Source organism: Poromitra crassiceps (genome assembly GCF_964638095.1).
Source record: "Poromitra crassiceps genome assembly, chromosome: 6".
Lineage (NCBI taxonomy): Eukaryota > Metazoa > Chordata > Actinopteri > Beryciformes > Melamphaidae > Poromitra > Poromitra crassiceps.
Genome location: NC_139627.1, coordinates 12583533 through 12608558, shown reverse-complemented (window position 1 = coordinate 12608558; position 25026 = coordinate 12583533). Strand labels below are relative to the sequence as shown.

The window sequence follows — 25026 nt, the reverse complement described above, 5'->3', positions numbered from 1 at the left end:
AGATAGGTTGATTTCAGCAAAAACAGACGTTTCAAATTAGAAGCTGAGATAATGAGCCTTTTGTGAAATGAAGCATTTCAAGCACATCACTGACTCTGAAGCTAATATTTTCTGATGTAGTGACACCTCAAAAATAATTTCCTTCAATAAAAGAGCGAAAACAAAGGAATTTTGATGGCAAAATAATATTTTTTAGCTGCAACCAGCAGCGCTGGCCTTCTTGCTGGTCTTGATTTACTGCTGGTGGGCATCAGATATTCTAGCTTGTGTTTTGCCAATCTGTCCATCGAGCCTGCTGTCTGGGTCGGTACGTGTTGTATGGTGCCCTGCGTGCCCCACCCCCCTCAACTGCAAACTCCTCAGTGGGAGTGTCTCTGGTGGCTCTCTGCTGCACGTTTGCTCTGCATGTTTCAAAGTGCGCTACACCCAGCTCTATTTTCACATCGTTCCGCCGTTTTTGTTCGCCGGCTCCGAGTGCTTCCAACTGAGAATGATTTGGCTTTTCAGAAAGACGCTGGTGTCGTGCTCCTTTTCTGGCAACTAATCATGTGGATGGGCTATCGCAGCGGAGACGGAGGGGCTCAATTGTGGCAGCAGATTGGCTGCTGTTCACAGGCACAGCTAACGTTACAGCATTTCCGTTTCCCCACACGGCTTCTTCTACTCTTTTTTCTCATCTTTCTCTAATCCGGAGAGCACTGTCGCCACCTAATGGGTCCGTAAAATAGCTTCTACACCTTCAAAATCCCCCATACTTTTAGAGGAGATTCATCAGGCTTTGATCCACGTCCCACCGTCAAAAAACGCATTTGCCGTCTTTAGACGTCATTGGCACTCTACGTTACTATTTGAATTGACGTCGTTTGACGTCATTGGCACTCAATGAGTTAATGCTTGCCGAGATGGGAAGCCAGTGAAGGTCCCGGAAGAGGGGAGTGACATGAGAGAATTTGGGTTGGTTGAAAACCAGACGGGCTGCAACATTCTGAATGAGTTGAAGCGGACGGATGTCCGCTATAAAATGTCAGTGGACGGATGTCAGAGCCTGGCTACACTGACGATTTCAGCTAAAAACAGACTGTAAATGATATCTTTTCAAGTCAACTTGGCATCTCAGGGCTTGTGGAGACTTTGATGAACCCAAGTGAGCAGTTTGGAAGCATTTTATGTATTTTTTCTGTTTTTTTTTTTTTACGTTTTTGCTCATGGCCCCCTTCTCACTCAGCAGACAGCTCTCTGTGCCTGTCGCGGTTGGAGTGCAGTTCTAACTCGGTGTGCGATGCGTCCAGAGTGCTTTACCCAGTGCACTGACTGTATGCAAGTACCTCATAGGACCCCACTTCAAACAAACTGAACTATCCCTTTAACCACACCGTCATGTGATCGTCATGTGATCATCCAACCCTAATCTTAACGACACCGTCATGTGATCGATGGCTCTCTTGGCCACCTTATGAAATGCTTACTGCACTTCCGGAGTTGCACAGAAGCAACGGTTATAGCGAGGCAAAGTGAAGGTCACTTCCTGCTTCAGCACTGTACCAGAGATTTTCTCCCGCAATCTATTTTCCCATAGACATTTCGTAAAATGCTTGTAAAAAATACCAAACAGTTCAGCTATATTTAGAATCGGGAGAGACCATAGAACTTTTCACTCGGACCAAAACGTTAAAAAAACAACATTGAAGAAATATTTTCTCTAAACCTGCATCCCCCCCTGATTTTTTATCCCATTTCTATCCCCCATTAGTGCTAATTTATATTTATCCTGGTTGCTGCTCCACCCTCTGCCGATCTGGGGAGAGCCGAAAACTGGCTCGATGCTTCCTCCGAGACATGGGCAGTTAGCCAGCCGCTTCTTTTCACCTGACAGGGGAAGCTTCACCGGTAGGACATAGCACGTGGGAGGATCACGCTATTCCAACGAGTTCCCCTCCCTCCGAACAGGCGCCCTTCACGACCAGAGGAGGCACTAAACCCGGGTGAAATGTTATGCGATCTCTCCTGTTTGAACCGTTTGGTTTGAACAAGTACAACTATTTTTTAAAGCATTTTACGAAATGTCTATGGGAAAATAAATGGCGGATGAAAATCTCTGGTACAGTGCTGAAGCAGGAAGTGACGTTTCACTTTGGCTCTCTATTGTCCACCAAAACCAGCAAGCAGAGAAAAGCAACAAATGTCCTTCCAGGAAAAAAAGTTCCATAAAACAGCTCCAGCCTGGTGCCTCAAAGCACTGCAACGAGCAGCTTTACCCGAGCTTGACGCTCAAAATTAGTCAAATGTCTCTTATGCCCTATTCTCATCTGATAGTAAGTTCCTCACATCGCCCTACAGCCAGGCTGAGGAAATGCATTTCTGCACAGATAGAAGTGATTCTGTGTTCCTGTACCGTTTACAAACCCAAAGGTGTTCTCCTCCTCCTGTGTGTGTGTGTGTGCGGCCAGGCGGCGTGTTCCTACCTGCTGCAGCACTACGCCTGGCGTGTGGACCCTCCAGCCCAGGACCTCACCTACAAATGGCTGCCCGTGTCTCGACCCGCAGAACCGCCCACGGTCCGCTTCACCAGACCAGACCGGACCGGACCCCACAGCAGCGGCACCAGCTAGCGACACACAATATACCAACCGTGCACCTGCCGGGAAGATTTATACAAGATCATAGGAGGACTGGAAATTTGAACTTTGTACTTCACTGTACTGTTGTAGTCTGTTGTGGATTGTGCAAACAGTGAAACAATTTTTTTTTTTTTTTTTGCAATGTAATTCGAGTCATTTCAAGATGTTTTGAAGGTCCACAACATGCCCTTTGGCCCACTGCATTTAATCCTCGTGACCAGTCTGCTCATAACACCGTTCAGTCGCTTCTAGGTTGAATAATGATAATAACTAGAAATATTGCGCACTGATTTCTAGCTTTGTGCGCCTCGCGCACTTTGCACGCTCATGTGTAGCAATGTGCGCATGGCACTCTAGCATCGTGCGGAGCGGAACCTTATTATAGTAGTGAGATGGTGGTGATGATGATAATAATAATAACTAATAATAATAACCTTTATTTTTTTTATCACCTTTCATACACAACTTCCTGCTCAAAGTGCTTTATATCAATAGAAGGCAGCTTGAAAAGCCAAGCAAAATGCATTGCATTCAAATAAATCAAGTAAAGTAGAACGATAAAAGAACACTGCACAACAGATACTCCCACTTTTAGATGCACATTGTGATTCAGACACAGAAAACTAAAGCCTCACATTCTGCCTTTTCTTCTGACACTGTTCGTCTTGTTAAAATCCAGGTGTTGAAGTAAGCCGTGCAGTTTCTCCTCATCATCTCTCATTCTATCCTCTGATGATGTAGTCTCGCTTGACCAGATCTGTCAACGTACCAGCGCTGGAGGAGAAGTCTGGTCCCAACCTACTATCATTCTGGTATAGAGCTGAACCGTCAGTCACGTGACATTAAGAGAGTTCCCCGTTCATTTTCTCCATAGACATTTCGGAAAAACTCGTATATAACGAGTTTTAACGCTGGAACCAAGCCAGCCCGTGACCTACTGAATCATGAGTGACCATAAAACATTTCACAAATGGCCGCGGCACCAATGGCAGAGCTTATGGCCACAGCTTACTTCCCTTGAGTCAGACTACTCGTGCTACAAACGGTCACCTGTACAGTAGAAGCAGCTGCACCGCTTAAAAAAGAAATATAGATGCATTTCTGCAGCCTTTGCAGGGTAGAGATTGCATTCTTTCATATTGAAATAGCAATATTCATTTGATAAACTCGTCAACCCCGGAGAATACACACACACACACACACAGAGAGGTATGCCCCTTCCAGCATTGACTGCAAACCTGGTAGCTCCCCTCCCCCCTCTTCCACCTAGCAACCACTACTACTGCTTAGCAACAGTTTGTCATACCCACAGTGACTTGCTTCCTTTTTGTATGCACACACAGTGTCCATACTAGTCTCTCTCACACACACACACACACACACACAGAATTGAACCTGGTTATTGTAGAAAGCTGTTGTGATACACATGCTCACTGGATCACATTAGTGTCTATATTTTAAATATGTAGCCGAGCAGATTTTAATATTAGGGCTGTGGCGATTCACTTATCTCCCGATTCGATACTATCACAATTCTTGGGTGCCGATTCGATTTATATTGCGATTCTTAAGTATTGCGATTCTACGATTATTGCGATTCGATATCACGATTTATTGCGATTTTTGTTTATTTTTTTCTTTTATTTTTTCAGTTTGTTTGCTTTTTTACACTAGATTAGAACATGGGAAAAGTTGAATCATACACTAGAGACTGTATATTATATATCATGAGTAGGGCTGGGCGATATAGTTAAAAACAGGGGCGGACTGGGATCATAATTCAGGCTGGGCATTAGATACCAAGCAGGCCAGGCCGATATGGGCCAACGCGCGTGAAATTTGGGCCGTTTGAAGCCAGATTTGGGCCGTTTGAAGTCCAATTTTACAATGAGATGCACCCACTTTAACCCTGAAGTGTAATTATTACTTCAGACTAACTAATAAAGTAATAAAACCACTAGTAAACCAGTAGGCGGCGCCTGGCCTGCTGTTCAGTGAGTGGCCTGACTGCAAGCACAAAAAAAAAAAAAAAAAATTTTTTTTTTTTTTTTTGCGATTATCGATTCTGGAATAAAAGATCGATCCAAAAAATCGTGACATTAAAAATCGCGATACTTAGGTGAATCGATTTTTTCCCCCACCCCTATTTAATATGCAATCATTTTGTTGTTGTAAAATCATTCATATCGTGTGTCAGTTACGGTGTACATTGATATGAATTAATTTGAATTGCTTATTTATTCATATTCATTGAATTGTTTAACATAACATAATGCATTCCTCTTTCTCAGTCGTTGCAGTGCAGTAGCTAATTGACAGCTGTGTTTTTCTGTTGTGCTGAGACTACGGTACAGACCGTGTTAACATGTAGATTGCCTATACTGATGACATTTCACTTTCAATGATTATGTTACGGTATTGTTTCACAAGATTGAATATTAAGTTTTAAATGAAATCTCCACTGTAGCTGCTTCCACACTGCCTTATTCTGTCACATGTGCTAGTTGATTATTGTGTCATTTGACCTGCCAGCAGTTCATGTTTTCAAGGTTCCCCAAGCTCATTCTCAGTTTTGTGACCATTTGAAATGGGGACACTGCAATTCACAGTTGCATACGTGCCGACACTCCCAATTTCCGCGGGAGTCTGTCTATTCAAATGGCTGCCATTTTTTTCTCATCCAGTGAAGATACTGGTATCACACAAAACTCAAAGACCTGACTGACGGCCGGGACACACATCTTATAGTGCGTGTGCGTGGCGTGATGGCTGTGGCTGGCACGCCCGCGGCATCCACACAGGCAGCGTGGCTGCTGCGTGCTGCTGCCTGTCTGCCAACTCTCTTCCTATAGAGTTTACCTTTTATTAAATTTGCTATAAACAATACAATGATGATTTTAACTGAAGATCGCTTGGGCTCACTTCGTAATCGAGGCAGTATTGATTTGTGTGTGTATGTGTGTGGGGAGGGGAGGAACGAAGCCACGTTGTAGCCTATGTATGTGGTTTTCAGAGGGCAGGAGAACTGCAGCTGAGCTCATCCTCCCGTCTCAAATCAAAACGAGCCTTGATTGGCTGTGGCTGACCCTGTAAAATATCATTTTAATGTCTATTTGTGTAGAGACACGCTAGAGACACGCGCGCGCTAAGCAGAAAAAATAGGCGTCGCTTCTATTCTCTAGATGACGCACGTCTCACGCCTCGCAAGACACGCGCCTGAGACGCGCGTCATGCCGGTGGTGTGGCGGCTGTAACCTGTTAACATGGGCGCCGAAATGAAAATCAACAGGTAACGCCACGCAGACGCCACGCAGACGCCACGCAGACGCAAGATGTGTGTCCCGGCCGTAAGGCATCCATTGGTAGCAGCCGTGTCATACTAGCTTGTCAGGAAGAGGACTAAATAACGCTCCAAATGTAGGCAAACTTTTGGGCAGGGGAAAACTGGCATGGCCACTTTCAAAGAGATCCCTTGACCTCTCACCTCAGTATATCTGAATCAGAATGGGGTCTGTGGGTACCCACCACGCGTGTTCACATTGATACAATAACATGTCGTCTTCACAGACCATTTCATACTGAAGCATGTGAGGGACATGGATTGGGAATTTTACGTCCGATCCAGGATGAGTGACGAGCTAAATGAACGCTGCTTGTATGACAATGGAGGGAATAACATATGCCTTGGAAAAACAAAATGGAAGTGTATGAGGGAATCTGGAAACCATTTAACGGTTTGATAAGAAGAAGTGGAGATATATAGGGGAGCTTCTACAGGAGGAAAACTCGGGACAGGAAACGTAAAGGTGTGGTAGAACCCCAGAAGAAGGAGATGAAGGCAGGTTTCTTTTGAAAATGTTTTCATGTTATTTTCTGTTGACATAATGTATTTTCTTTATTAGAGGCACCATTGAAATGTATGGCTGGCATCGCCATATGCTTTATATTGATTTCTGGTTCCCAATGAAAAGGAGAGAGAGTAGGGATGTGTGTATAACTGGGGATACAATCTGGGAACCCAGAGTCTATTTTAATTTGAAAAATAGACTCTGGGACAGCCCTACCGTTTTTCCCAGCTTCCTGTACAGCGCGCCTCTCCTGCCACCGTCACTTCCTTTTCCGCGTCCGTGCTCCACTGTTTACAGTCTGAATAGCAACTCGCGCCGCGACTTTCCAGTAATTTTCCACTGTTGTTGTAAGACGAGTTGACGTCTTTCTATTAAAAAATATATATATGCTGGCGATATTTTTTTCCGGGTCAGAGCCCAGCCGTCACAGCGCTCAACAGCGCCACTCTGGTTGAAAGCTCGGTTAAAAAATATCACCAGCACCGAATTCGGATAAAAAGAGGCGTTTATGAGCAGCGTCGAGCTTTCTAACCCCGACGTCGAGAAGCTATGAACCCTTCTTCTCAAGTAGGTGGCTTTGTAATGTTTCTGTGACACTTGTAAAATACGTGCGTATGGCTGATTTAAACAGCTTGTGAGCCAGAGTGGCAGGCAGGTCTATGTACGGATATGGGACTCTTGTAGGCTAGCATAGTCTACCCAGAAAGAGTCATATCGGGGCTACTCCACTGGCTGTTTGAGTCATCGTCCATGTTTTTCTGCTCAAATGGAAGCAGTTTTGTTTTTCCACCGACAGAGGCATGACATGTGACAATTTATGGATCACATTACTACACATTATCACTGTTTTCCAAATCAGAAATTTAAATATCAGACTCCATGTGTTTTTTCAACACATTCTCTCTCCCTACTCAAATATTGACCCAGTGCTTAAAGTTCTGCACGCATGATGACTGATTTCAGTGCAGGTTTAAATGAATCTGATTAATTCTATACATTGTGCACATTTCCTCCTGAACAACTTTTCAGGCTCAAGGAGCGGGGTTCGATTCCCAGCGTGTTCAAAGTACATTTCAACCGTAAGCATTTTTCTTTTTAAACCATGACCAAACCCTTTCCCTAACCTTCTTAATCTTATAACCTTATTCAATTGTCTAAGTTATTTTAGTTGCCTAGTAACCACAAATGTGACACAAGCGCATTAAAAAGTCACGCCAAGGGGTCGGGACCAAAAATGTCACTACTGTATTTTGATGAGTGTTTTTTCTGCTCTCACTACAGTACAAGCATCACATCTACAGTATCTGCATCACACAGAAATGTTGGTCTCGACCTAGTTTCAAGATGAGAACCAGTCATGTTACCTCATTATCACAATAGGCATCAGCGCCCAGCATAAGTCAAGTGTGACGTCCGTTATGACGTGTGTCTCCTGACTCATCACCCCATCCTCAATAATAATAATAATAATAATAAACTTTATTTATATAGCACAATTCAAACATAAGATGCCATTCAAAGTGCTTTACAGAAAGATAAACACTTAAAATAAACAGTTGAATAAAATGATGAACAAATGGGGCCCAGGATAGATAATAATAAAACAAGATACAGATTAAAATAAAAAGAAGATAAATGTTAAGAGAATGCCCTTGTAAAAAGATAGGTCTTAAAATTTTTCTTAAAAACATTAGTGGAAGAGGAGTTCTGCAACTCTAGAGGAAGGGTATTCCACAGCCTAGGGGCATAAGAGCTCAAAGCGGCCTCTCCGTATCTTTTCGTTCTGGACCGCGGAATACGAAGTTGTGACGACTCTGAGGACCTAAGGGCTCTGACAGGAGCGTAAACTGATAAAAGGTCATTAAAATACGGGGGGGGGGGCAAGTCCATGTAGGATTTAAAAAACCACTAAGAGCACCTTAAAATCGATTCTAAAATCAACCGGTAGCCAGTGGAGAGACTTAAAAACAGGAGTTATGTGGTCAAATTTCTTTGTGTTTGTCAGTACTCTGGCAGCTGCATTTTGAACCAGTTTCAGTTTATTAATGACTTTTTTTGGAACACCGGTGAGAAGGGCATTGCAGTAGTCTAGACGACTAGAAACAAATGCATGGATTAGTCTCTCGGCATCTTCATGAGAGAGGAAAGGTTTTACTTTGGCGATGTTCTTAAGGTGGGAGAAAGCTGTTTTTGTTACATTTCTTATATGGACATCAAAATTAAATTCTGCCAATCAGCCCCTGTCAATATGTCAATATGACGTTGGTAATGACGTCACTGCCGAGGCTATGACGTGGCAGTACATATATAGGAAGAATAGAAAGCGCACACTCTGGCTCCGATGCAATGAGTTTAATAAAAAGACAACATTTCGGCCATGGTGGCCTTTGTCAAGTCATGTCACAAAGGCCACCAGGCCCAAACGTTCTTCCAAACGTCTTTTTATGAAACTCATTGCATCGGAGCCAGAGTGTGTGCTTTCTATTCTTCCTATGGATTCTTGTCGGTCACCGGCACCTCGCTGACATTTCACGCTGTGCATTCTCTCCATTTTTGACAAGTGGCAGTAGGCTACATATAGCCATGCTCAGCGCGTCATCCTCCTCTTTGCCTGATCCTTCACCTCATGGTCACTGTACCTGCAGGCCCGTAGCTACCATTGAGGACACCGAGGTCATGACCTTGGTATTTTCCACCAAAAAAAAAATATATATTATTATTTTATTTTTTTTAAGAAAAATAGCCCCGGTCCCCAGATCTATTCATCTGTCATTGATGTTTTAATGCGACAGTTGATCGGAAATGCAACAATTTGCTTCCTCTCTGTCTGCTATAGAAGGAAGCGAGATAACTCACAACATTCAGATTTTGCATTGAGGCTAGATTGGGGCTAGACTTTGGGGACAGTTCTATTGAAGTGAAGGGGTAAGTAACTCCCCTGTAAGTGATGTTTGTGTAGATGGGCCATTGTATTTAATTGAGCAGGATTCTGCCATGTGACCTGTATGCAGAATATAAATTATATTATATGGGGAGATATTTATTTTTTGTATAATTTTAAAGCAACAGCACAGTAAAGAGGATATTAATCTAACATGATGTCTGCAGTTCTTTATAGATCTAGCCTCTTCATTTTGCTCTCAAAGTGCACCAGATTGAAGCATTTTACTTTAAAATGGACAGAATTTTCTATCCAGGGGAGGCACAGCCCCCCTTGGGCCCCCCACGCCACGCTAAAATGACCTCCGTATTTCTCAAACCCTGGCTACACGCCTGTGTACCTGGGTTGATCGCATCCCATCCTCTGAAGCTGCGTTTCGCCCCACCCACCTCCCCATAGTCCACCACCAACGTCTTGACTCCTGAGGAATTCCCTACAGGGGGGGATTCTCTAGCCTAGTCCGAGCAGATGCCCTCCTCTCTCACCACAAGAAGAGAGGCATCTTACCACGGAGTCATTACGCCATAGAATCAGTTGCCATGCTGCCATGCCATAGAATTAGTTGCCATGCCATTTGTGAATAAAGCTCGCTCGTAAAATTTTACCCACTGGTCTCTCATGATTGAAATCAGAATGGGGAACACCTCGGCGTCACACCGTGTGAACGGATGCAGGCTCGCCAGCTTCTGAAGTTTGAGTTATACCTGATGCATCTGTGAGGGTCCCAGCTTCTGAAGCTTGAATTATACCTGATGCATCTGTGAGGGTCCCAGCTTCTGAAGTTTGAATTATACCTGATGCATCTGTGAGGGTCCCAGCTTCTGAAGTTTGAATTATACCTGATGCATCTGTGAGGGTCCCAGCTTCTGAAGTTTGAATTATACCTGATGCATCTGTGAGGGTCCCAGCTTCTGAAGCTTGAATTATACCTGATGCATCTGTGAGGGTCCCAGCTTCTGAAGTTTGAATTATACCTGATGCATCTGTGAGGGTCCCAGCTTCTGAAGTTTGAATTATACCTGATGCATCTGTGAGGGTCCCAGCTTCTGAAGTTTGAATTATACCTGATGCATCTGTGAGGGTCCCAGCTTCTGAAGCTTGAATTATACCTACCTGATGCATCTGTGAGGGTCCAAGCTTCTGAAGCTTGAATTATACCTGACGCATCTGTGAGGGTCCCAGCTTCTGAAGCTTGAATTATACCTGATGCATCTGTGAGGGTCCCAGCTTCTGAAGTTTGAATTATACCTGACACATCTGTGAGGGTCCCAGCTTCTGAAGTTTGAATTATACCTGACACATCTGTGAGGGTCCCAGCTTCTGAAGCTTGAATTATACCTGACACATCTGTGAGGGTCCCAGCTTCTGAAGTTTGAATTATACCTGACGCATCTGTGAGGGTCCCAGCTTCTGAAGTTTGAATTATACCTGACGCATCTGTGAGGGTCCCAGCTTCTGAAGTTTGAATTATACCTGACACATCTGTGAGGGTCCCAGCTTCTGAAGTTTGAATTATACCTGACACATCTGTGAGGGTCCCAGCTTCTGAAGCTTGAATTATACCTGACACATCTGTGAGGGTCCCAGCTTCTGAAGTTTGAATTATACCTGACGCATCTGTGAGGGTCCCAGCTTCTGAAGTTTGAATTATACCTGACGCATCTGTGAGGGTCCCAGCTTCTGAAGCTTGAATTATACGTGACACATCTGTGAGGGTCCCAGCTTCTGAAGTTTGAATTATACGTGACACATCTGTGAGGGTCCCAGCTTCTGAAGCTTGAATTATACCTGACGCATCTGTGAGGGTCCCAGCTTCTGAAGTTTGAATTATACCTGATGCATCTGTGAGGGTCCCAGCTTCTGAAGTTTGAATTATACCTGACACATCTGTGAGGGTCCCAGCTTCTGAAGTTTGAATTATACCTGACACATCTGCGAGGGTCCCAGCTTCTGAAGCTTGAATTATACCTGACCCATCTGTGAGGGTCCCAGCTTCTGAAGCTTGAATTATACCTGACCCATCTGCGAGGGTCCGCGCGGCCAGTTCTTGCCTGGACGTGCTCAGAGATGGGCGGAAATACATCAAAAAGTATTTCGATACGTAATGTATCACAATACAAATACAAAATACTGGTCTGAAAAATGTATTTGAAATATAAAACACGTATATTGTATTTTGAAAATACATAAAAATACATTTTATAAAAACTGATAAAGAGCTGCAACAATTAGTCAATTCATCCACCTACATTAATTGCCTATTTTGATGATCTATGAATCTGTCGCTCTCTCATTCTCTCTCTCTCTCTCTCTCTCTCTCTCTCTCTCTCTCTCTCTCTCTCTCTCTCTCTCTCTCTCTCTCTCTCTCACACACACACACACATAGAGTACTTGCAGACGTGCAGTGTAAAGGCTTCTTGTGAATGGAGGGGTATGACTCACCCGCTCTCCTGCCTGCGCTCGTCCATTAGCTGATGCCATCCACAGCAATTCACAACGAGAGAGAGAGAGAGAGAGAGAGAGAGAGAGAGAGAGAGAGAGAGAGAGAGAGAGAGAGAGAGAGAGAGAGAGAGAGACTTAACAAAGCGCCCTCTGTGTGCCATGACTACTCTGCTGCTGGACACTACTTAATTTTTGTTCTTCTAGTTTTATTACGTCACTCACTTTTATTTGATTGTGTGCAGTATATATATATATATATATATATATATATATATATATATATATATATATATATATATATATATACAGTATATATAAATATATATATATATATATATGCACACGGCACACACAGACACACACACACACACACACACACGTGCACACGGCAGCCAGTACACACACACACACACACACACACACACGTGCACACGGCAGCCAGTACACACACGCACACACGTGCACATGGCAGCCAGTACACACACACACACACACACCCACACACTGCACACACGTGCACACCGCAGCCAACGCACACACACACACACACACACACACACACACGGGCCACGGGTATTTAAACATGGCGTCCTGTCTGTCTTCATGTCTGAGGAAGAGCGTGTGCGCTCGAGACGTCACTGTACTAGTCTTGTTGCTGGATGGCTAATTATAAGGGTAAACGGGAGCTCAGTGTGCGGACCTTCTTTCTTTTTACATCCTCCGCGTTTGACCCATCCTGGCTCGTCCATCTCCATGCTTCAGGCCAGCAGCGGTGGGCAGCTCCAGTGAAGCAGCCGGGGACCAACTTCTTCCAACCACCGCTGGTCAGACGACGATCTTCTGCATGTTTTTGGTGGGGGGTGATATATGGAGGAACCCCAGGGAGCACGGGGAGAACATTGCAAACTCCAACACAGAAAGGCCCTTTCGATGAGATAGCTTCGAACCCAGGCCGTTCCCCCGTGCCCACCTCCCCTCCCCCCATTGACCTATACAATTGAAGTGGATGGGGTCCATAATATTAATCCAAACTATTCCAAGTCTCCACAAGCCCTGAAATGCCAAGTTGTCTTGAAAAGACATCATTTATTTACACCCTGCTCTTGTAGCCGTGCTCCAAAACAGGGCGTAAATGACGTCTTTTCAATTCTTCTTGGCATCGATCTCAGGGCTTATGGTGACTTGGATTACGCCAGTTGAGCAGTTGAGAGCCATTTTATGTTTTGTTGTTGTTGTTGTTGTTGTTGTTGTTGTTTCTGTTGTTGTTTTTAACATTTGAAAGTTGGTGGCCATCCACTTCAGTTGTTTCGGTAGAAGGTTTCTCCAACAGCGTTTTGCTGTGAAACTCCACAAATGTTTTATTGACTAACACACCTCTCCTTCCATGGGCATGTGGGTGAGTACTGTAGTAGATAATGACTGCATTTTCATTTTTGGTTGAACTTCTCCTTTAAAAAGACTGATACCGTGTGGTCCTGTTTCCTGCACATTTGACAAATCAAGTAGGATTAGTCCGTGGCTGTTGAAGGGACTGGACTGGGGACCGTTTGTTAAGCGATGGACTCTCTCGTCCCGTGTTTCGGAAAAGTCATCGTTGGTGCATTCCAGGCGCAAGCAGGCGACTGTGTCTGTCTTTGTCGTCTTCGCTTCGCATTTTTTAAGCGTGATTGAAAAGCCACCTGACCACATACCAACGCACAATGGCACAATGGATCTGTATAGATTTTCCTCTGGTTCATGTGTCCATGCATTTCATGAATGTGATGAGCAGAGGTGGCACAAGCAAATTTCAGGAGACCAGAGCTTCACTAACTAGGGCTCAGGAACCCCTGGGGGGGGGGGGGGTTGCTAATTCAACTTGTTTACTCAAGTAAAAAAATAAATACAGGCTCTGTATAAAAGTCAAATGTAAATCTAACGGAAACTCATGTCATGTTAATAAAATTTGCAGACTATTAAACTGAAAAGATCCCCCCCAAAATATGTTACAAGATGTATAAAGACTAAAATACTTTGATGAATCATTTGTGTGATATGGTTTTGAGATATGCTTATCTCATTCAGATCCTTAAAATGACATCTACCCCTTCACTCTTATTAGGCTAGACCAGGGGATACTCAACTTGCTTTGCCCGGGGGCCACTTTCATGAAATGATAGAAGGCCAGGTGCCAGTTAATAAACAAACAATATACATTTTTCTCTAGCGGATTGTAGGTTTTTGGGGTGTCAGCCGGAGTTTACTCTGACAATGTTGTGCACACCCGATAGTTAGTTAGGTTAAGTTAGTTAGGTTTACACACATAAGTGCCTGGGTGGGCAGCAGACGGCGGTATTTCACAATTTAGCTGGAGCTCAGTCAAAGTTTATTTCACGTTAGTTTTCATTGTGAATTAGATTCTAATGTCATGGGCCGCATCTGGCCCCCGGGCCGCAAGTTGAGTATCACTGCGCTAGATTGTTGATGTGATGTGATACACACTACAAAAGAGAGAGAGAAGCGGTGGAGCGAGATAGACGGTGCATGAAGAGAGGGAGTAGCGCCCTGAAAGCTGGCAGAGCTCGGGACGAGAGAGAGACAGACAAACAAACGTTATAGGCGACATCGGTTTTGTCTGTTTTAATATTAACAAGCCTGTTTTGAAAGTGTAAGGAGTAGAAAGTACAGATAGGTGGGGTGGTCTGCAGAAACCCTTCACATGGTGGGAATTTGACATTTTCACTTTTTTTGACATTTCCATAAATTAGAAACTCTCCCCTATATAGATCTGAGATCGCTCTCTCAGATCAAAAGTTACCACTATTTTCATCTGTTGTGTGCGTGTGTGTGTGTGTGTGTGTGTGTGTGTGTGTGTGTGTGTGTGTGTGTGTGTGTGTGTGTGTGTGTGTATCTGTTGTGTGCGCGAGGAAAATGGCTTTAAACATTCCACAGTGTATTTTCTACAGCGGCATTCCACCCAAATCATACAAATAAATACTTTCCCCTTTGTTTTATGAAAAACATTTATTCGCCATGATGTACTACGGAGATGAAAGGAACCAAATCACTCAAAGTCTCAAAATAGCTGCAAATCTCATTTCCATAGACCAGACCTGCACAGCCAAAGCGTCAAGGCCGCGCCCCTTTTTGGGGGATAGAAAGAATGAATAGCGTCGTTGTTGTGATGGTATTTTTGCCGTGTTTTTAGCTAGCATAGACAAAATACCAATTCATTAATTTCGGGTTCAAGTGTTTTTTTGGTTTGATAAACATGTCTACTAATTATTTTGCGACCTTGCCCGAACCTGAACGGTCAAGATATATGAATAAATTAAGGTTGACTGGTCTGTCGTCATGTCCGTTCAGCCTGAGTCAAAGAGGATTTCCGCATTCCCCCAAAAAGGGGCGCGGTGCAGTTCTGCTCTATCCTTCTTTGGCTCATTACCAACAATGTGCAGGAGCAGCATGAAGGCTTTCTGCAGGCCACCATACATATTTGTGTTAATAGGAGTCAAAGGAAAAAGTTGCCAGAAAAATAATTTCTCTGTAAAGTATAAATACCTGAAATTTCTACTTAAGTACAAAATTTACTTTGTTACAGGTAGGCTTGTTTCCCATTCAGGGTGACAATAAGGAAATTACACCAATCACTCTCTCTCTCTCTCTCTCTCTCTCTCTCTCACACACACACACACACACACACACACACACACACACACACACACACAACACACACACACACACACACACACACACACACACACACACACTTCTCAGCAGGAGGTGGTCCAGTCTGTCCAGATGGCAGAACAAAGCCTGGGCCAGTTTTAATGAGCAGAGCTAATTACTGCAGGACTGTCCCATCTATTCACACCACTGCACTGTTGGCCTTTAGGAAGCAGGCACAGGATACAGCTACTCCCCTCCACACACACACACACACACACACACACACACACACACACACACACACACACACACACGCACACACACACAGGCCCAGACACTACCAGAGCCGTCTAGATAGAAGAGTCCCGACATCTCCATTCACTCCAATGGACCAGCTTTTTACTCTCAAGAGTTCCGGGAAGTAAGGTCCTGGATTAAGCAGTACTGTCGAGTTGCAGCAAAATAGACAGTTTGTGTTGTACTCTGAAAGGGTTTGCCCCCCCCCCCCCCCCCCCCTTGTATCAAATTGTACATTATCAGCTTTATTTTAGCATGCAAAAGTAGCGCGAGACCCATTCCTGGCTGTTCATTGGCTAATGAGTCTCGCATTTTGGTCCTCCGCTGATGCCACTCTCTCTCTAGAGGACACTAATGCTACATCAGATCGGCAATATGGTCCCGCCCCCTTTTAGGGGTAAAACACAGGCCACTCGCCATTGACTTCAATGTAAAATAGCAGCACCAAAATAATAACAATTAGGACACACATTAGGGATGCAAATTTTAATCAATTTGCTTACCAACCGATCAGTCACTTTAACGATCAATTATCAATTAATCATTACATAAATAGAAAATACAAAATCTGTCTTTAGGCTACTCAACCGCAGGGCCGCTGGAAGTCATTTTAAGCAGGGGGTGCTGGTGCTTGCCATATTTAGAGGAATATCTCATTTTAAATCAACATTAGGATACTGTTGTGATGTAATTATTCAGTATTTTCTCCTTTTCTCACTCATTCAGAGCAAAGAGGGAGATATATAGCATGATGATAATGCTCTATATCTCCCTATTTGCTCTGAATACACCAGTTAACATGACACAGACTTAACATGATAGAAATATTATCAGCAAACTTAATGACTAGACTAATTATTCTGATCTGAATGGCATATAGCAAGAAACATTGACTCCTCTCTTTGCTGAATAGTGGGAGGTGCATTTTTGAGTAGGCTATTAAAATAGCATGTCAAGTTCACATTTCTTTATTGCCAGATTAAACAATTCGTATTGGTTGTTGGTTGGTTCAACACAACATGTGCGTGCATGCGCGCTTCTTCTTCTCTAGCCTACAAGCATGTAACTTCCTTGATTGTTATTGTTGATAATTCTATTTAAATAGGCTACATTTTCATTTCCCGAAACATTCTTAAACAAGAAAGGAACATAGTGCACTGCAAAATATTTTTAATTACATTTGTAAAAAAAAAAAAAATTTTTTTTTTTTTTTTTTTTGGGGGGAAAAAATCTAGGGGGTGCTGCAGCACCTGCAGCACCCCTACTTCCCGCGGGCCTGCTCAACCGAGCAAACTCGCAAAAATAGCAACGTTTTGGACCAACGTTGCTATGTTACAGTTTCGCCTCCAAAATTGTAAAATGGTAACGTTCTGAGATTTTAGGGTTAGGGTTAGGGTAGGGGGAGGGGTTAGAAACGGAAAATCTCTGTAAACCACGCCCACCCCTGTAGAAACGTACGTTACCATTTTACAATTTCGGAGCCGAAATTGTAACATAGCAACGTTGGTCCAAAAATGTTGCTATTTAAAAAAATAATTGGAGATCGGGTTGGTATTTTGGCGCTATTAGATCTGTGTTTTTGGTTATATTGAACGGGTGTACCATTGGCATCCATTATATGGCAATACTTACTAATTTCACGACTGTAGCTCACTGCATACTGCTCGGACAGTGACGGTAAAGGCATGGTGTACCTTGGTTATGTATGGTGTACCTTGGTTATGTGGGGGGGATGTGGCAAATGAGCTAAACTCCAGAAAAAGTGGTGTATCCCTTTAACAATTGATTAATCATTAACATCCCTAAAAAACGGGACAAGCCCCGTCTTTTATTGTCACACGAACACCACAACACATGCACGGAGGGCCACAACACACTCATGCTGACGGTGGCCGGTGAAAAGTGTCCTCTGCATTTAACCCATCCAGGCATGTCCTTTCCTCCGAGGGGCAGGCCAGGAGCAGTGGTCGCTTTCTCGTACAGCGCCCGGGGACCAACTTCGGATGTTGTCGTCACTGGTCGGATGACGATGACCATCTGATCTTCTGCATGTTTTTAGTGGGGGGGTTATATACGGAGGAACCCCCTGGGGGAGCACGGGGAGAACATGCAAACTCCACACAGAGAGAAAGGTCCTTACGACGAGATAACTCACCTGGGCAGTAGGCACCGAAGATATGGGGGGGAACACAACCACAGCGCCCACAGTGTCCCAGGCGAGAATCGAACTCAGGACCTTCTGACTGTGAGGCGACAGCTCTACCACTGAGCCACCGTGCCCCTAACACACACACACACACACACACACACACACACACACACACACACACACACACACACACACACACACACACACACACACACACACACACACACACACACACACACACACACACACACACACACACACACACACACACACACACACACACACACACACACACACACACACACACACACACACACACCCACACGGGTAAACAGCTGATTGGCTAAAAACGTTGTGTTTGTGTTGTATGTGGACGAGGACGAGCCGCTCTTCCCTGTCAATGAGATAGCAAGCTTTTTATTTCTGTCTGCCACAGTCGTTGAGACTGCAATGGGACTCTGTTGTTAGGGACTCAACACACACTATATAGGCTATATATTACTGTGTACTGTACTGTGTACTGTGTAGCTACACACAGAGCTATACACCCACACTACCTGTGTGTGGGTGTATAGCTCTGTACACATGCACATATAGCCACACACACACACACACACACACACACACACACACACACACACACACACACACACACACACACACACAAAAATAAATGCACACATAAACACACACACACACACACACACACACACAAAATGCACACGTAAACACACACACACACACACACACACACACACACACACACACACACACACACACACACACACACACACACACACACACACACACACACACCCTGCCTGCCTACTACTGTTTGTCTGTGCTCAGACAGGCAGGAAGGAAAAGCCAGTAGTGAAAGGTGCCATCAAGCACTGTTTACAGTAATTGTCTCATTTATCTTCTCTCTCTCTCTCTCTCTCACTCTCTCTCTCTCTTTCGATCTCTCACTCTCTCTCTCGATCTCTCTCTCTCTCTCTCTCTCTCTTGATCACTCTCTCTCAATTCAAATGGACTTTACTGGCATGAAAGACAAAGCTGTTTATTGCCAGAGCAACATGTACGAAAGCAAATTAAAATGATAATAGGAGTACTTACAGTATAATAAAAGTGTAATAAGAAACTATATTTCTCAAAATAAGTAACAAATCATTCCATTGCCATGTCATCATTAAAACAATGTAGCCTATCTGATGACAGTGTATCAATTCATGCTTTCATGCCGTTTTTTTTTTTTTTTAATAATATTTTTATTGCGAGGCGGAGTACAGTCCACATTGGTGCATAGTCAAGTGAACATATTTTTACAGAAAACAATATTACAGGTTAGAATGTACAGTTATCTTTTCTCCCCCCCCCTTTTTTTATAACACACAAGGCTGAACAAACATAATAAAAAAAAAAAAAAAAAAAAAAAAAAAAAACAAGGCGAAACAAACAAACAAAAGCAAAAAATCACACACACTCCGAGTTTACAATGTGATGAGGGTACTTGCAAAAAAGGAAATATATGTATGTATATACAGAGGCCATTTACACCTGGCATTAACATGCGTTTTCTGCCATCAGATTGCAATCCGATTGTATTTTATCACTTGAAAGTACAGGTGTAAACACCCCCAAAACGCATTGAAGAAGGATTGCAATCTGATCGGCCAAACCACCTCCGGAGGTGGTCAGGGACGCATTATGACAACATTTAACACAAGTGTAAATGCAATGCGTCCTCTCAAAACGCATTCAGCAACTACCATACGGAAATACATAATCTTCGGAAGTCGGTGACGGCGCGCACACCCGCACACACGCAATTCCCCGGCAGCACCGCACCGGTGTGTGCCCTCATCTCGCCGCTGTGCCAGATGCGCACACACACAGGCAGCCTGTCACCATGGACCGGCTAAAAATAATCTATCTCTCCCCCGCTCCGCTTTTGCACAACAATCGTAGCGTTGCTTCAAAGTTTTGCTGCTGAGGTTTTGCCACGGCTGTAACCACCTGTGTTGCGTTCAGGTAACATCCTAAATTACAATGTTATACAATTGAGAGCATAATTTCTCTTTTATATCAACACTTCTCCTTTGGAAAAGGAGCGGAAAATGAAAGGAAAATGAGGGAGAAAGGGTTCGAACCCTTTCCCCCTCATTTTCCTTTCATATAAAAGAGAAATTATGCTCTCAATTGTATAACAGTGTAATTTAGGATGTTACCTGAACGCAACACAGGTGGTTACAGCCAATGACATGCACGGAAAACGTATGTAATATGTGTGTGTGTGTGTCTCGGACCCAGTGTCATTGTCAATAAACAGATAAAGAAATAGATGCAGTGCTGCGTGATCGGCCATCGTTTTGTCCAGGTGAAGGGGACGTTCACTGTGCATTTGAGCTAACAATAACCTCTATTTCCCTGTGCGTGTATGAAGCATGCATGCACACGTTCAGGGGGCGCGCGCGTGATGACGTTCGAGCTGGAGAGCAATCGGATTGCAATCTGTTCACCCAAAACGCATGTTAGTGCCAGGTGTAAATGGAATCAGGCTGAAGTGATAAAATACAATCTGATTGCAATCTGATGGCAGAAAACGCATGTTAATGCCAGGTGTAAATGGCCTCATAGACATATTGTGCATTGGGTCCTGCACAAGAGGAGATCAACCAAGTGAATCACCCACCACCCCCGACTTCGTCGAGGTAGGCCAGAAACGGCTCCCAGACGACTAGAAATCTCCCGAGTGAGTTGGTCCTCAGGTACCTGAGTCTCTCCATCCGTATAACAGAGATCATGTCCGCCAGCCACAGCTGGAAAGAGGGTGGAGAAGGGGACTTCCACTCCTGCAAGATGAGTTTCTTGGCAACGATTGTTCCCTGCATCAGAGATTGCTGCACAGCTGTAGAGAAGTCCAAAGAGGACTCCGAGCAGCCAAAAATGTCAAGTTCTGCCTCTGGCTGAAGGACTATCCTGTAGGCCTTAAGCCCAGGGCACACCAATCAAACATTCTCCAACAAACACCAACAGACAATTGTCTGTGAATGTTGGCAGATGTTGGAGGTTGTTTGAAAGCATGGCACACCGACTAAACATATTCAGCACAACAGTTGTTCTAATTTCAGCCAAATGGTGGCGGTAATGCAACAATAACTATGCCAACTGCCGTAAAACACCAAAGAAGAAGAAGCTGACCAAATAACTTCCGTGTTTGCTTCGGTGGACGGGGCTAACGTTAAGTAGCTAATGCTAGCGTAAAGCTACTTAACGTTAGCCCACTATAAACTCGCCAGTAGTGCCGAGTCTTTCAGCAATCTCTTCTATTGCTTTCGCCCGGCTGTTTCGGTTCGAAAATGGTTGAGATGACACATCGTACAACTCTCGTTTTGATTCCCACAGCTCTACCAAGAGTTCCTCTCTTTCCAGGGTCCAAAACGAAGCCATCGACAGCAACAACACAACAGCCAGAAGTTTACTGCTAGCTAGTACTGAGTGTGCGTGCGTGTGCGTGAGCTCCGTTTCCATGGATACGCGACTGAAAACATGGGAAGTTACCAGACAACAGCGAACAGCGAACAACGCCGGATTGAACAAGTCGAATCCTGGCAAACATGACAGAACATCGCCGAACATCGCCAAACACGAACAGACAAGGACAGACAGCTATGGCACACCAAACGAACATTTGTCTTTGTTCATGTTTGTTTGTGTTTGTTTGAGAATGTTCGTTTGGTGTGCCATGGGCTTTAGAGTACCAGTCAAATATCCTGGACCAGAAACCAGTCAGTGAAGGGCAGCTCCAGAAAGCATGAGACAGAGTGCTCTCGGATATACGACACCTGACACACAGTGGTGAGACAGAGGGGTACATCTTGTGCAACTTATGGTTAGAATAGTGAAGACGGTGAGTGACCTTAAATTGAATCGGCTGGTGTCTACTGTTAACTGAGCAAAGCTGTATCACGGACATACTCTTGTCCCATATAATGTCAGACAAGTCAATGCCAAGTTCCCCCTGCCACGCTTCTCTAATCCTCTCAGTAGAGGCAAACAGACATACAAATCTAGAAATTAGATGCTTGGAGTGAGCAGGGGCTTAGCAGTACATCAAAAAATGCATTTTCATCTGGAAGCACTTGAAAAGTGTGAATTTTGGATCAAACATAATTTCTGAGTTGCAGGAATCTGAGCCAGTTTGTGCCAGGCAACTCAAACTTCCTCTTCAGTAGATCAAAGGATGCGAAGTGACCATCTATATATAAGTCTTTGATGGAGACTAGCCCCTTCTCACTCCAAGCGTGGTCATTTTTGTCTGACCATGGACACAGAAGAGTGATTGAAACAGATGGGCGTATGGACAGAAACGTCTGGTAGGCTCAAAGCACTCCTAATTTGGTTTAAAATTACGAAACTTACATTTCCTAGGGTCCCAGGGTTCTCTAACTTAGCAAATAGCATGGCTGGCAGTGAAGAGCTGTCAATAGAGCTGGCCTCCATTTTTAGCCACAAGGGGGGCCCCAGGGGTTATATTGCCAGGGGTCCCCTGGCACCAAAACATTAGAGCCCTAACATTAGCGGCCCAGTAGTAATGCCTAAACACTGGTAAGGCCAGCCCTCCTGCAGACTTGGGTTTTTGCAGATGAATTTTCGAGATTCTATGGTTCTTATAATTCCAGATGTAAGAAAGAATTATGGAGTCCAGTTTTGAAAAAAGCGGATGTAAGAAAGATGGGGAGGTTTTGGCACAGATAAAGGAACCTGGGAAGTGAAACCATCTTAATTGAGTTTATGCAACCGATCATGGACAGGGGTAGGATTTTCCAGTTTTCTATACATTGTTTAAGCTTTGAAACAAAATCCTCAAAATTCAGCTTAAATATTAGTTTTGGATCTCTGGTTATGGTCAAACCAAGATAGGTGAGGTGGTCTTTTGCCAATTTGAATTGGAGATTTTCCGGAAAGCCGGGGGTAAAGGCATCAGAGAGCGGCATAAAGTCACTCTTTGTCCAGTTAATTGCATATCCGGACAACTTACCGAAAGAGGTGAATAATTCTAGAAGAGGGGGGATCGATTTTTCAGAGTTATGCAAGTATAAAATTACATCATCGGCATACAAACTAATACGCGTTTCAATACCACCGACCTTCAGGCCTACAAGGCTTGGGTGGCTGCGTATTTTTAGGGCAAGGGGCTCGAGCGCGACGGCGAAGAGGGCCCGCGAAAGAGGGCAACCCTGCTGGACCGAGCAGAGTAGTGGAAATCTGGATGACTTGTCACCGTTGGTTATAACTGAACATGTTGGACTAGCATTAACCCAAGATATAAATGATTCACCAAATCTGAATCTGCGCAGCGACTCAAACATATAGGGCCACTCAACCTGATCTCATGCAGTGGTTCTGAACTGATGGGTTGCGACTCGTTTTGAGTGGTCGTATTTCAGGACCAGCTTTGTATTTCCAACACGTTCTCACTCCCCCTCTCCTCTCCTCTCCTCTCCGACTCTCCTCTCCTCCCCCTATCCTCTCCCCTCTCCTCTCCTCCCCCTATCCTCTCCTTCCCCTATCCTCTCCTCCCCCTCTCCTCTCCCCTCCACTCTCCTCTCTTCCCCCCTCTCCACCCCCCTCTCCTCATCTCCTTCCTCCCCCAGGCTCAGAGAGTTTGGATGTCAGCGGGGAGAGAGAGCCATTACTCAGCAGCTTGAGTGTTGTCAAGTGTTGTTCCATGATGTTGAAATACATGACTGCAGTCCCAACAAGGAGTGGAGAGAGAGAGAGAGAGAGAGAGAGAGAGAGGGGGGGGAGAGAGAGAGAGAGAGAGAGAGAGGGGAGAGAGAGAGAGAGAGAGAGAGAGAGAGGAGAGAGAGGGGAGAGAGAGAGAGGAGAGAGAGAGAGAGAGAGAGAGAGAGAGAGAGAGAGGAGAGAGAGAGAGAGAGGAGAGAGAGGGGAGAGAGAGAGAGGAGAGATAGAGACACAGACAACTGGTCCTGAAATACAGCTGGTCCTGAAATACACAGCTGGTCCTGAAATACACAGCTGGTGCTGAAATACAGCTGGTCCTGAAATACACAGCTAGTCCTGAAATACAGCTGGTGCTGAAATACAGCTGGTCCTGAAATACAGCTGGTCCTTAAATACAGCTGGTCCTGAAATACAGCTGGTCCTGAAATACACAGCTGGTCCTGAAATACAGCTGGTGCTGAAATACAGCTGGTCCTGAAATACAGCTGGTCCTGAAATACAGCTGGTCCTGAAATACAGCTGGTCCTGAAATACACAGCTGGTCCTGAAATACACAGCTGGTCCTGAAATACAGCTGGTCCTGAAATACACAGCTGGTCCTGAAATACAGCTGGTCCTGAAATACAGCTGGTCCTGAAATACAGCTGGTCCTGAAATACAGCTGGTCCTGAAATACCATTCTCACTCCGAGCGCGTAGCATATTGACGCTTTGTCCCGTCCCTTGTGCGTCGCTTGTTACTAACATGGTACCCTTGAGCGACCCATGAAACGACTTGGGCTTTCCGACTAAACTCAATGTAAACCCATGGAAGTCATCTTTGACGCTTATGGCAACTGCTCCCCCATTAGCCTAACTGCTCCCCCATTAGTCAACTGCTCCCCCAAATACTGTCATCCATTACATCACTGATGAGATCACAATTCTTGAGTGAGATCACTGATGACATCACTCACTCATAACATCATCACTAATGACATCCCAATTGCCCCATGTGACGCCCATGTGCAGTTTCAGATCTGCACATTGGCATTGAGCATCGTCATGTCACAATGTCCGGTGAACTGAAGTGAACTAATAATGTCAGTTATGCATAGACATTATGGCATCAGTGACATTATCAGTGATGTTATAAATCACGGATGATGTCATAGCCATTGTGACATCATCAGTGCTATGATAAATCCTCCTCTGCTGAGCTTATAAATTGGATGACTCTTGCTCATAGCCCAGCCAACAACATAGAGCATCAGCCAAGCCCAGGCCAACAAGCCCCAGCCACCGAGTCCAATAACAGTGTGGCCACGTGCTTCTCTCCATATGTCTGTATGTCCGT

The 25026-nt window shown here is 44.4% G+C and overlaps 1 protein-coding gene across 1 annotated transcript in view; it reads left to right on the top strand.

Annotated features, from left to right (window-relative positions):
• Positions 1-4099, top strand: part of LOC310778318 (uncharacterized protein) — a gene marked incomplete at its 5' end in the record, with an annotated part of 85202 nt that extends 81103 nt beyond the window's left edge. Inside the window, one exon of the mRNA XM_083638702.1 lies at positions 2448-4099. Within this exon, the coding sequence (XP_083494828.1) occupies positions 2448-2609 (162 nt within the window). The 3' untranslated portion in view covers positions 2610-4099. The remainder of the gene's footprint in view (positions 1-2447) is intronic.
• Between the last annotated feature and the right edge of the window lie 20927 nt (positions 4100-25026).